Here is a 13,684-nt window from a genome sequence, read left to right as displayed (position 1 = left end):
GTATCCCTCAAAGCAAACTTCTGAACAATAAAAGAATTTGGAACTTTTTCCTGATTTGAAATTTGTGGAAAATTGTGAAAATATTTGATTTATTCTTTAGACATGTATTCTCTCGCCCCATTCTGAAGTTTTGGACTACAAATCCCATCATCCGCTGCCATGTTGATTGGAGTTGATGACTGATGTCATCCCAAAGCAGGTCGGTGGGGCAGGGAGGGGAGCTGATTTATAATACGGGTATGTACAGATACAGTTTACATACATGCAAAACTATAGGGTGTAAACATTTATTGGGAGTCGGTAGCATTTTTACATGCGGCAGAATTAATGGTGTGTCGTGAAGAGGTATGCGTGTTAACAGACATGAATAAACCTGGGCTGACGTTAATTACATACAATAATGTTTACTGGCACAACCCACTGGGCGATTATCCTGCACAAACCTCATTGGGAATCTAGGGGAGCTTTGAAAAACCAATTGCATTAACCCCCACTAATTTCATTGACGCTTGACTTGGGAATTTCCTTGTAGCTGGTATGCTAGCCTTTGATCTCCAAGGCAATCGGTGGGCCAGGTGACAAAAATTATACCTGGCCCCTGCCAACTTTTCGTCAAGGTGTGGCTTTGAAAATAAATAAATTGCCAACAGATGTCTACAAAGGGGAAGAGAAGTCCTTTCAAGTTGTAAGAAATAAGAGATATTCCATACTTTAGCCTTATGCCTCTCTTTTGGATTCTGTATGCAGCGACATGCATATAATATATACAGTGGTGCCCCGCAAGACGAACGCTTCACAAGACGAAAAACCCACTAGATGAAAGGGTTTTCCGTTTTTCGATGCGCTTCGCAAGACGAATTTCCCTATGGGCTTCCTTCGCAAGACGAAAGCCCATAGGGAAATCTCCAGGACAGCGGGGAAGCGCAGCGCGTCTTCCCCACTGTCCTCGGACCTCCTCCGAAGGCTGGCGGTGGGGCGGAGAGACCTCCTCCCGCCGCCAGCCTTCAAAAGGCTGCTGGGTGGGTGCCATTGCCATTATAAGAAAACAAGGGAGGTGTTCATGGTGAGTTCCAGCTCCTCTTTTTCTGGAAAAATAGCACTAAATAACACCAACTTCCTTCTGGAACCTGCTCTTAAATGGGTCTGCATGTGATTTTTAAAAACAACAAACCACTTCTGGTGTCTCAGACACTTTCTAGAGATCGGCACAATCTGCAGCATATCAAAATTGGCCTTCCATGTTCAAGATCTTCTCACCAGGCACTTCCATGTACTTTTTTTTTTCATTTCTAGAATTTGGCAGGTGAAATCTCTTTAGGTATCCCTTTCTGACTGCCTGTAGGCTGTTGAACATGCGGGCTTCATTGCAATACGCCCATCAAACTGCAGGAGAAGCCAGTCCCTTTGGATTAAGAAATCTAAACCTGGGCTTCCAGAATCATTACTGCAAATCTTCTCCCTAGCTCTTTCACACATATTTAGTACAAAATATAGACATCTCCTCCCCCCACCTGGCCAATTTTGTTTTGTCTCACTGTGCAGCCACAGATCTACAAGTCTGGAAAGAATAGGCACGAAATAAGAGAAGGAAAACTCTAATGACTTATAAAAATTTTGGGAAGAATTGCTTGTTGCTTTACAAAGAGTCTATAATACTGATAAAAATCTTCAGAGATTGGTTTTGTTTGTCTTCTTTTTCTTCCTGTCTCGGTTCGCCTCTATTTTGGTTTCATCTCCACCCTGGAGTCATCGGCATCGAGATCGTATTCTTCCACCTGGCCACTGGTCCAGACCTTCATGCGATCGGTTACGTCGCTGCTCCTAGGAGCCAGGATGAAGTCATAGATGAGGGCGGCACTGGCCCCTCCAATCAGTGGGCCAACCCAGAAAATCTGAAATGCAAGGTCAACAGAAGACGCATTTGACAGAGCAGTTCACAAAGAAACATTGCCATTTTGCCATCAGTTATTTCAGAGGCATAAGCAATTGTCACATTTCCACCCCCTCCCAGTTCGCCATTTCCTAGCAATGAAGAGAGGTCCTCAAACTGTCTCCACCCAAGAGAAGATTTTTAGAGAAGAAGATGAATAGTGCTGTAGTCAATAGGTGGCATAATGTGAGCAGGAACTAAAGTGATTTAGAGCTGGTTGTATGCAGGTGATTAGTTCTGGGTGACACCAGCAGGGAAAAGAAGCTAAGAAGATCTGATTAGTTTTAGTTTTGCCCATAGCTTAGTAACAGCACACTGCTAAGTTATTTGCTTCCCTTTTTAATCCAGTCTGTGTTTTTTTTGTTGTTGTTTTTTTGTAATATTGCAATCAATCAATCAAACAAACAAACAAACAAACAAACAGGTGTGTCTAGTCCAACCCTCCTCAAATGCAGATATCACAGAGATGGCCTTCTAACCTCTCTTTTAAACTGCAATGAAGCCTTCCAAGGCTGTCCGTTCTACTGTCTAACAGCCAGAACATTCTTCCTAATGTTTAGCCAGAATCTCCTTGTAATTTGAATCCACTGGTTCTGGTCCCACCCTCTGGAGAAGCAGAGAGCAAGTCTTCTCCACCTTCAGTGTGAAAGCCCTTTAGATACTTGAAGATGGCTATCATATCTCCTATATGGGCAACCCACAAACAGCAGGCGGAAATGGCAACTGACAGTCATAGCAGAACTCTCCTCTGCTTCCAGCACATACCACAAGTAGCATATACGGTACCTCTGCAAACGGGCACCCATTTCAGTGTTAAGACCTGAAACTTACCCAGTGATTGGTGAAGTTAGTGGTAATCAAAGCGGACCCGAAAGATCTTGCAGGGTTGATTCCACAACCAGTATAGTCAATCTAAGGTGAGTGAAGAGAGAGCGACAATCACAAGGAGGCAGGTTTTCTATCAGGTATCGGCAGTCTGTTGGGGGACCCTGTCTACCTCCCAAATGCAAGCAGGTAGCTAATTCATATCCAGTTGCACGTTGAAACTACTTTTCCACATTTCCAGTGAAAAAGATCTCAGGAAGCATCCCTTGAAGAGAGCATCTGTCAGGCTTCGGGGAATCGACTTCCTCCCCCGTGGCCGTAAATGAGCAGATCAAATGAAAGGGAATTCTTACCAGTTAATTTCTTTCATAAACAAAGCGAAGGACAAAGGAAAGCATCTAACCAGAATGGCGGTGCTCCCAGTTAAGGTCATTCCTCCCTCTGTCCCTATTAATCTGAGTCACTCCTACATCTTGTAATCTGAGTTTGTAGCCTCTGTGCTTTCTGTTCTGACACTTTCTGAGCTCCCTGGGACTTTGGGGAAGGGGGGTGGATACTATCCAGAGACTGTGAATCTGTTAACTCTCTTTCTCTCCTAGTGTCTCTACTGCTAGCTGTTCCCCATCCAGTATTTCCCAGCTTCTGCCTTCTGAACTATGCCCCTCTGCAAACCACTTTTCCAAATCTATACTGTCCTCCTGCTTCTGGGAAGATTCAGGATCAGGATCAGAAGGAGGGGGGTGGCTCCCACCATTCTTCCTCAGTGCAGCCCTCCTCAGCACGGTTCCGGACAGCATCCATTGCAGAGGCAGTATACCTCTCTACACCCAATTCTAGGAATCACAGGTGGTGGAACACTGTTGTACTCAAGTCCTGCTTATCGACTTTCATGGGCATCTGACTGGCTGTTGTGAGAAGAGGATAGTGGTCTAAGTGGGCTCCTCTTATGTGTTTATGTTTGTCAGGACTTGGATATGGATCAGGAAGAGGTGGGCATCACAGTGTTCTTCAGACCAATAGGTACCTTCTATGCCATTTTATAACTAAATTCAAAGCAGAAGAGTTGTGTGTAGGTGGCAGCACCCGTGAGCAAAAGGCCATTCTGGGGAAAGAGACCTTTGGATCACCACCTCCGTCCCTGCTGATCCTGGTTCTATATTCTTTACTGCATCCTTTTTTGAATACAACTCAAGATGAACCTGTGTCCTGCTTTGCAGAGGACCTCTCATTTGTTAAGTATAATTGTTTAACTGCACACTGAAGTGGAAAGCAACTCTGTATAACTCTGTATTTTGTACTGCTAAATAAACAGCATGGAAACTTCCACTGTAGCTGAACAAAGGAGAATCTAACAGGTAAATGATGAACTGTTGATGTATCTCTGCTACTCTCTCACGTGGTGTTTAACTTAGATCACACACGAGGAGTATTCAGTTGCAAATCTCCATTTTGTGTGAGTTAGTCTTGGTTCTCTCTCAAGCCACCAAAGAGGATGGTGTGCTAAATATCTCTCTTCAGGAGGAAACAGGCTTGAATGCAGGCTGTGTGTGGAGAGACCTAGTTTTGTTTTCAGCTCTGTTTGAAGTAACTGAAGTCATCTATCCAAAGCACCTGGCAGCAGACTACGCTGGCACAGAAGTCCCTGCCAACTTCCCCTATAGCAAGATGCAGTTCATTTCTATTTCATTTCACAACATAGCATATGCAGGCTTTATGCAAATAGGCAGCTTCTTCTGCCGGTGTGTGTGTGTTATGCATTTGCTCATCCTCGGCAGTTCACAAGCGGATGCCCTAATGTGCTTTGCAGTCCCGGAGACTGCAAAGCGTTCCCTGATCCAAGTTTATACTCACAGCAAGAAGATGCCCCAGGGCCACTGAGAGGCCAATGGCCAAGGGTGCCGATCCAGTGACGTCGGTCCTCCTCCTATCTGTCGTGGCAAGCACACAGAGCACCAACTGCAAGGTCGCAATGATCTCGATGCCAAGGCCTTGTCCTGGATTGATTCCATTTGCTAGCTGTGAGAGGGCAAAGCCAAGAGAAGGAGAAGTTATTTCTTACATGCTAAAGGAGGCAATATTCTACCTGCGAATCCTGTATCTGAGATGGAGAATTTCACACAAACAACAGTTCAGTATTAGGGTCTCCTTCGCATAAGCGTTTTGCCACTTGATGACTCAGAACCCAGAACTCCTCTGTGTGAGCAGGGCCAGTCCAAAGTTTAGGAGAAATACAATAAATCTTACGGACGATGGATATTATAGGTTAGAACCTAACAAGGAGAACCTGAAACAAACAAACAAAGTTTCTGTGCAGGCTGTCCAAGCCAACATAATTAAATAAGTCTGCTACCAACATTTCCAAATTGTCTGTCCTTGACTGAAGAATCTATCAGCCACCCAGCCATGGCTGTTTGTGTAGGAAATGCAAGGATATGCAAACAGAACTGGCCAGATAAACAGTGGACAGACTAAATTAAAATGATGTAATGTAAAACTCGCAGCACATCATTGTGCCCTTATTTTAATGGCAGTCGCTAGAAATGTTAGCGTTCTTCTGAACTGAGGACTGCATTTAGAAATCTGAAGAAGTACAGGATCTGAAGGACAGTCTGAGTTCGAAACTCAAGAAAGCATTCCTCTCAACTCCCTACTTAGGTTTCTCACTCCCTCACTCTGTAGACCAGACCAACAATTAGGGATGGGAAAATCTGTTTTGGCTTCTATTGGTTTCTCGTTTTCCCTCTCTTAATTTCAGTTTTCCACATTAGTTTGCTTTAAAGAGAGAAAACCCTCACGAAAATTCATCAGTATTTTACGGCGAATTTTTCCTACCGTGCACTTTTTTTTTGCGTGAGATACACATATTTTTTTTGCAATACAACATCCCCTAATGCAATGCAATTTATGTACGCTGTTTTCACAGACAGGTGCACACTTCAGCTCAGTGTATGCACTTTTGTCAACCTTACTTGGCTGGAGGACTGCATTGCAAAATTCAGAGAAGCGTTTTACTTTGTGTGTTGCTTCCAAAACTGTGAATTAGGTAGGGTCACATTTAAATGAAAACCAAAACAAATTTCCCATCTCTACTTGCAACAAGTGGTGTGGATTGGCGTGAGCCTACAGTTTGCACTGTCCAAAGAGGAAAGGTAACAGGTTCACAGTCCCAGTTGTTGAGAACAGCATCCTGATCAAAACAGAATTGGGTGATACAAGATAGAAGCATGAACCTAGCCAACCAGATATGAATTGCTGCTGTTGTGGCTTGCACCAACATGTCCAAGTGGTACCTTTTCCTAGGGAATGTGTTAATTGGAACTAGACATCTGCTCTCTGATGTAAAAAGTCATCTGTATCTGAGAGGATAAAAGTCAGCAGCAAACATCTAGCCTTCATTTTTCTACATCCCCAAAGGGAGGGAATGCCTTCAATGTTCTGGATACACTAAAGCTATTTCTTGGAAATTTTCAGACTATGCAAACTTATATTTATTGCACTTTTCTAGGTAAATGAGCCCCCACTTTGTTAGTACGTTAATGTCAATTTTCCCTGCATCTGAGGATAAACACCCTGCTTCTGGTACTCCTTGATTTACTTCAGGAATGATCTCAAACACAACAAATCAACTATGGAAAATGCGATGCGGCAAAGCTTGAGAATGCACAGCTGTGAATGTGTGCATTTCACTTCGAGAAGTGAGGACAGCAGATGTTCACTGTGTTACGAAGCAATTCTACACATGCAGATTCTTGGAAACAGCAGCAGCCCTGTTCTCATGCACCCAGTGTGAAAAATGGCATTGTGTGAATCTGAGAAGCTGTGTAAGAGCTTCCTAGGAGATTTGCAGGAGACACCGTAAAGTTATTATTAGGAAACTGCCCATTTCGTCCCCCTCTTTCTTCTCCAAATCTTCATGGCACAGCAAAGGCCACCACCAGTTACACAATAAGACAATAAGAAGTGGAAAATGGCTCAATATATTATTGAAACAAGCTGATAGCACAGTCTATTGCTACGTCCAGGATTTTATTGTACAAAGCCATACATTACAACAACATGTTGAACTCATCTTGTGCCCAGTCTGGGATAGGAAAAGCACAGGAAATCGTGCTCAGAAAAACTTGAAAGCAATCTGTTCTCCAAAATTTGAAGCGCAATTTCCTGGAGATAAGTATTTGCTGTGGCTTCAGAGAAGACTTTAATGCATGGCTTTTGGGTAGAATGCTTTGCCTTTCAACATTTGCTGGTTTCTTTCATGTTTTCGGATCCACTCATATCTAAAGCCATCATCGTCTCCCACTGCCTCGCTAACGATATCCATACACGCGCTTAGCAGAACCAACACATTTGGGGTGAAATAGCCATCATTTGCAGTCTGCTCACAGAAAGCTAGCCTATCCGGGAAAACACTAAGGCAGAATCTCTCTCCTGGACATCTAGTTTTTGGTTGTTTTAATACGGAGAAGCACCCCGAGATGTCAGCCTCTAATATGGTATAGAACAGACCCAGGTTTACCATGTCATAGAAAACTAGGTCATAAAGTCCTGGACCGAGGATATTATCTCCTAATGAAAACTTTGAGATGGCACCCTTTATTTGTCTGTCTGTCTGTCTTCCAAAACGACTTACAAAAATGGTCTAAACATTAAAGTCAATTAGAATGGACAAAATCAATAAACACCTAAAACCCAATTTATCCGGAACCTGCAGCCTGGTGCCCTTCAAATTAAGGCCTGGATAAAAGGGAAAGCTTTTAACCTGTCACCTAAAAATAGTTGAGGATGGTGTCAGGTATGCCTCCCCGGAAGGGGAGCATTCAGCAAGTGGGGAGTCACCACAGAAAAGGCCCGTTCTCATGTTGCCACTCTCAGGACCTGCCGTGGAAGGGGCACGTGGAGAAGAGCCTCAGTTGACCATCTCAGGGTCCCGTTCAGTTCATGTGGAGTGAGGTGGTCCTGAAGGCATTGGGGTCTTTAGCCACTTAAGGTTTTATAGGTCAAAGCCAGCAGTTTGAATTTCGCTCGGAAACTAACCTGACCTTTGTGTTATGGTTGCATAAACAAGCTCTGGCGCATGTTTCTCCCATAACAGGAGACCCACTTCCAGAATTTTAAGGAAGCGTGAGAGTAATGAAGAGAGAATGTTTCATATCCATTGCTATCTCGCTTACATAAAAAGAAAGAAACAGGAAATTGAACTGGATCAAGGTAAACCAGCCTACATTCTTTCCCAGCAGCTAGATATCCTCTGCCCCTGTTAGATTATCATTGTTATTTTTACAAAGGGTAGCAAATGGGGAGGGGAAGATTGTTGATCACAGCAGGAAAAATGATGTTATTTGTTTGTTATGCAAGAGGATACCATAGTGTGCAAAGCACAATCCCTTATGATCAAAACAGCCTTTCATTAGGTAACAGGATATCTGCGATTAAATTCATTTTTGTATAAACTGGGATTGGCTGGTTCATCACACGCACACAACTGATGGAGAAAACACTATGAAAGTCTGCATCACAAATCTATAACAGAAAGCCCACCCCAGCAATAATTTCAATTGCATGCAAAATATGGCCACGGTGCATTAAAAACTTTGAGTGTACCCGTAAAACTTCAGTAAACCAGAATGCAAAAGGTCGCAAAAGGAAATGTTTGGACAGGGTTATTAAACGTCTATAAAACTGAGCTCTAGCAGATGTTAAAATCTCCCTTGGCTTGCAAAGCTAGCACGCCATAGAGAAGCCTCTTCTTCTTCCTTTGATGGGTTGCACGTGCAGGAAGGATTTAAGGAGGGACAAGGCTGGCCTAAGACATTTTGGCGCCTGAGGTGGGCCCTAAAATGGCATCCCCACCCTTCCCCACCAGGGAAGAAGGGGTCATGGAAGATCTACATCAGGAACAGGGGCAGGGGAGAAAGTTTGACACCGGGATCTGCTGTCCCATTGGATCCTGTTGCCTGAAGCAGCCACCTCACCTTGCCTTATGGCTCTGGCCTTACGAATTTGCAATTCCAACATGCAAATCGGAGATCAAACCACCCCACTAGGACAGTACAGTGGTACCTCGGGTTAAGAACTTAATTCGTTCTGGAGGTCCGTTCTTAAACTGAAACTTTGGTACCTGAAGTACCACTTTAGCTAATGGGCCTCCTCCTGCTGCTGCGTGATTACTGTTCTCATCCTGAAGCAAAGTTCTTAACCCGAGGTACTATTTCTGGGTCAGTGGAGTCTGTAACCTGAAGCGACTGTAACCTGAAGCATCTGTAACCTGAGGTACCACTGTACTATGTTATTGTACTACCAACCTTACTGTATGCTTGTGAAACATAGACCACTTATGAACGCCATCCCCAACTCCTCAAAAGATTCCATCAATGGTGTCTCCAAAAAATGGTGTCTCCAAAAAATCACTTGGGAAGACAGGTGAACTAATATTAGTGCACTAAAAGAAGCAAAGATCACCAGTGTTGAAGCAATGATCCTTCAACATCAACTTTGTTGGACTGGTCATGTTGTTTGGATGCCTGATGATCGTCTTCCAAAGCAACTACTCTATTCCGAACTTAAAAATGGAAAGCGTAGTGCTGGTGGTCAACAAAAAAGGTTTAAAGACTCTCTCAAGGCAAATCTTAAAAAATGTAGTATAAACACCAACAATTGGGGGGGGGGAATGCCTGTGAGCCCTCCAATTGGAGAACAGCCTTTACCAAAGGTGTCATGGGCTTTGAAGACACTCAAACTCAGGACGCAAGGGAGAAACGTGCTAAGAGGAAGGCACGTTTGGCAAATCCACACCGTGACCAACTCCCACCCGGAAACCAATGTCCCCACTGTGGAAGGACGTGTGGATCCAGAACTGGCCTCCACAGTCACTTACGGACTCATTGTTAAAACTGTGTTCATGGAAGACAATCTTACTTGGCTACGAATGATTGCCAAAGAAAGAAGAAGGAGAAAGAAGAGGAACAGGGTCATCTGGGCACCATGAATTCCACACCATCTGTTGGCCCTTTCTCACACACCACATCGCGAGGTCCAATTTCAACAGAATCAAGGCACTGAACATTTCATGGACTGTACCGCTCCAGGCTTGAGGTGGGTGAGGCTGAGTGACAGTCCGCATGGAATCTATTGCTCTGTTTCTGAAGTTGAGCTGTGATCCCCACATTGCAGGGGGCTGGAGTAGATGACCCTTTGGGTCCCTCACAACTCTGCAATTCCAAGATTCTACGAACGCCACAGTTTCTGCAGCAGAAACAGCACTATCTATACACAGATGTGTCAGCAGGCTCAAGCAAACTCTAAAGTTTGCAGAAGTGCAAAATACCTTTAGAGGGTGGAAAAACTGGGGGAGGGGTGTCTAAAACCTTTAAAGCCCTATACGGCCTAGGACCCTCGTACCTACGGGACCGCCTCTCCTGGTATGCCCCACAGAGAAACTTACGGTCTTCAAATAAAAACATCTTGAAGGTCCCAGGCCACAGAGAAGTTAGGCTGGCCTCAACTAGAGCCAGGGCTTTTTCGGCTGTGGCTCCGACCTGGTGGAACACTCTGTCCCAAGAGACTAGGGCCCTGCGGGACTTGACATCTTTCCGCAGGGCCTGCAAGACAGAGCTGTTCCGCCAGGCCTTTGGCCAGGGCACAGCCTGATTCCCTCCCTTGGCAATCTTCGTGGAGCTCTGGCCCAATGGTGGCCAGGGGCTTGAATTTAATTAATGTTATAATGAATGATTTTAGAGTGTTGTTTGTGCTGTACTTTTGTACTGTTTTATTGTTGTTAGCCACCCTGAGCCCGGCTTCGGCTGGGGAGGGCGGGATATAAATAAAATTTATTATTATTATTATTATTATTATTATTATTATTATTATTATTAAAAACGGCCTAATGAGAAGGGAGCATGTTCAGGACATACCAAGTGCTGATCATTTAGGGAGAGGGGTGGAGAACAGTATCTTGAACTGGAGACCACCCCACAATGCATCACAGCAGGTGCCTCCTTGTTTTGCCCTCAGGGAAATTTTGAGATGCGTTTTGACATTCTTCCAAAACCAGAACTAGCGACGTTTCTAATTGGGGTTCTGTAAAAGCTTGGAAGGACTTCTCTATTTCAACAACTGACATTCCTAACTGGATTCCCCAGTAGAGCCCAGTTCATGCAATCGGCAAGAGCAGGAGGTAGAGCTTTCTATCCAACTTTGCACCACTTCTGGAACGGGTGTGACTTCTTTGCATATGCCCCACAGCGGACCTTAAGGTCCATAAACAACAACACTTTGGAGGTCCCGAGCTGCAAGGTGGTTAGATTGGTCTCAACTAGGGCCAGGGCCTTTTCAGTACTGGCCCCGACTTGGTGGAACGCTCTGTCACAAGAGACCAGGGCCCTGCGGGACTTGACATCTTTCTGCAGGGCCTGCAAGACAGAGCTGTTCCACCTGGCCTTTGGTTTGGACTCGGTCTGACCCTTATGTTTCCCTCCTCTTATGGTTTTGATTTATGGGCTACTTTTAAAATGAGGCTGCATTTTAAATTGCATTTTAACCTGTATTTTAAATTGGTTTCTTTCCCTATTATGTTTTTACTGTGATTTTACTGGTGTTAGCTGCCCTGAGCCCGGCTCTGGCCGGGGAGGGCGGGGAATAAATAAAATTATTATTATTATTATTATTAAGCAACTACCATGTCTGGGGTGGGGTTTCTTCAGGGGGGGGGACAAGCAAGCAGCCCCTCACTTTCAGACTAAGGTGCTCCAGTCATTGTCAGAGAGAGAGCATGGCTCATTCCTCAGCCAACCTCAACTAACAACAAACTGGCAGATCCCCCATAACTCTAGAACATGGCAAGAAACCAGGAATCATTTTTGTGTGTCTTAGTTGCAGGTGAGGGTAACAGACTGTAAAGAGAAGAATTATGGTCCCCTTTAGCTTCAAGGTATATAAAAAGAAGAGTATTATGAGCCCAGCAGACAGACAGTAACTATCTGTATTTCTTTGGGTCTCTCATTCATGGTTGCCAGCGCAGAACCATTCCGTTTGCTGAGTTGTCTCGTTTAGAGGATGCCATTGTCTCAACCCTGTGAGAATGCTTTTCATGGAGGGAGGCGAAAGAGAGCTGGGAATAAATCAGACAGGCTTTGGACATGGCAAACTAAAGGGTGTGAGCCGGTAGGTTTAGCGAGAGAGTTTTCAATAGGGTGGGTTACAACAAATAAACCATAGTTTAGAAGTGGAAAACACACAACCACAAAAGGAAAAGTGTTCAAGAAACCAACTGAACTGCATCTCAGGAGAACAATGCAAGGAGTATGATTCTCAAGAGAAGCTGTAAGACGAAGGAAACGTAAAGTGGTCCGTGAATTTTGTGGGCTAGCAGTTCCAGCTCGATCCTCCTTAAGTTTTCTCTGCATGGCAGATGTTACACTGACAACTCGCCCTGCACAAACACAAGCAGTTTGGAAACAGCAGCAAAGTTTACCGCAGGCGGCTCATTGTTTATATCACGGGTAGGCAAACTAAGGCCCGGGGGCCGGATCTGGCCCAATCGCCTTCTAAATCCAGCCCGCAGACGGTCTGGGAATCAGCATGTTTTTACATGAGTAGAATGTATCCTTTTATTTAAAATGCATATCTGGGTTATTTGTGAGGCATAGGAATTTGTTCATTTCTTTCCCCCGTAATATAGTCCAGCCCACCACAAGGTCTGAGGGACAGTGGACTGGCCCCCTGCTGAAAAAGTTTGCTGACCCCTGGTTTATATGTACCAAGAGGTGATGCATCATCTGTGTGGCTAGCCGAGTTGGGGATCATTATGGATCCCAGAACACTATTGGGGAAAACAAATGTGTTGCATGGGGTTTTGCCTCAACTGAATTAATAGCTGGATCATGGAACAAGCATCTGTCAAGAAACAGGGCCCTGCGTGGCTCTTATTGGAGAGGATGTTCGAATCACTTGCAGCCACCCTGGAGGAGGTCATGCAAATGAAGTCGTTTGCAATGACTTCAGATCGTTGTGAGCAAGTTTAGCCCTCCCCCCCGAAAGGATCCAATTGACGTCTCCCAAATAAACAAATGGTTGCCGTGGGCAACGCTATGTTGGGGAAATAGAGGAGGAGGGAGGGAGGGAAGGAGGGAAGGAACACAAGAAGAGTCTTGCTGTATTGGGCTGAAAAGAGATTGAGTCCAGCATCTTTAGGATCGTAAAAAACTGCCTTAAACTGGGTCAATCCATTTGTCTATCTAGCTCAGGGACATGGGTGGTGCTGTGGTCTAAACCACCAAGCCTCTTGGGCTTGCCAATCAGAAAGTCGGCAGTTCAAATCCCCACGATGGTGGGGTGAGCTCCTGTTGCTCTGTCCCAGCTTCTGCCAACTTAGCAGTTTGAAAGCACTCCAGCTCGAGTAGATAAATAGGTACCACTGCGGCAGGAAGGTAAACGGCGCTTCCGTGCACTCTGGTTTCCGTCACGGTGTCCCGTTGTGCCAGAAGCGGTTTAGTCATGCTGGCCACATGACCCGGAAAACTGTCTGTGGACAAACGCCGGCTCCCTTGGCCTGAAAGCAGAGATGAGTGCCGCACCCCATAGTCAAATTTGACTGGACTCAACCGTCCGGGGTCCTTTACCTTTACCTTTTACCTTACAGCAGCCTTTCTCAACCTGTGGTTCCCCAGATGTTGTTGGACTACAACTCCCATGACCCCTAGCTAGCAAGGCCAGAGCCCAGGGATGATGGGGTTTGTAGTCTAACAACATCTGGGGACCCACAGGTTAAGAACCGCTGCCTTACAGAGACCTAGCTGTCTGTGGACAAACACCGGCTCCCTCAGCCTGAAAGCAGAGATGAGTGCCGCACCCCATAGTCAAATTTGACTGGACTTAACCATCCAGGGGACCATTTACCTCGTCTATCTAGCTCACTATTGTCTATGCAGACAA

At 45.0% G+C, this 13,684-nt stretch overlaps 1 protein-coding gene across 1 annotated transcript in view; it reads right to left on the bottom strand.

Annotated features, from left to right (window-relative positions):
• Positions 1–273: 273 nt before the first annotated feature.
• The window catches only part of AQP1 (aquaporin 1 (Colton blood group)), a 35,624-nt gene continuing 22,213 nt past the window's right edge, over positions 274–13,684 (bottom strand). The window contains exons 3-6 of the mRNA XM_083580034.1: positions 4,607–4,771; positions 2,762–2,842; positions 1,017–1,892; positions 274–812 (exon numbers count right to left, since the gene is read on the bottom strand). Coding sequence (XP_083436160.1) covers positions 1,719–1,892; positions 2,762–2,842; positions 4,607–4,771 — 420 coding nt within the window. The 3' untranslated portion in view covers positions 274–812; positions 1,017–1,718. The remainder of the gene's footprint in view (positions 813–1,016; positions 1,893–2,761; positions 2,843–4,606; positions 4,772–13,684) is intronic.

Source organism: Podarcis filfolensis (assembly GCF_964270895.1).
Source record: "Podarcis filfolensis genome assembly, chromosome: 12".
NCBI lineage: Eukaryota > Metazoa > Chordata > Lepidosauria > Squamata > Lacertidae > Podarcis > Podarcis filfolensis.
This window is presented reverse-complemented; position numbering and strand designations above follow the sequence as displayed.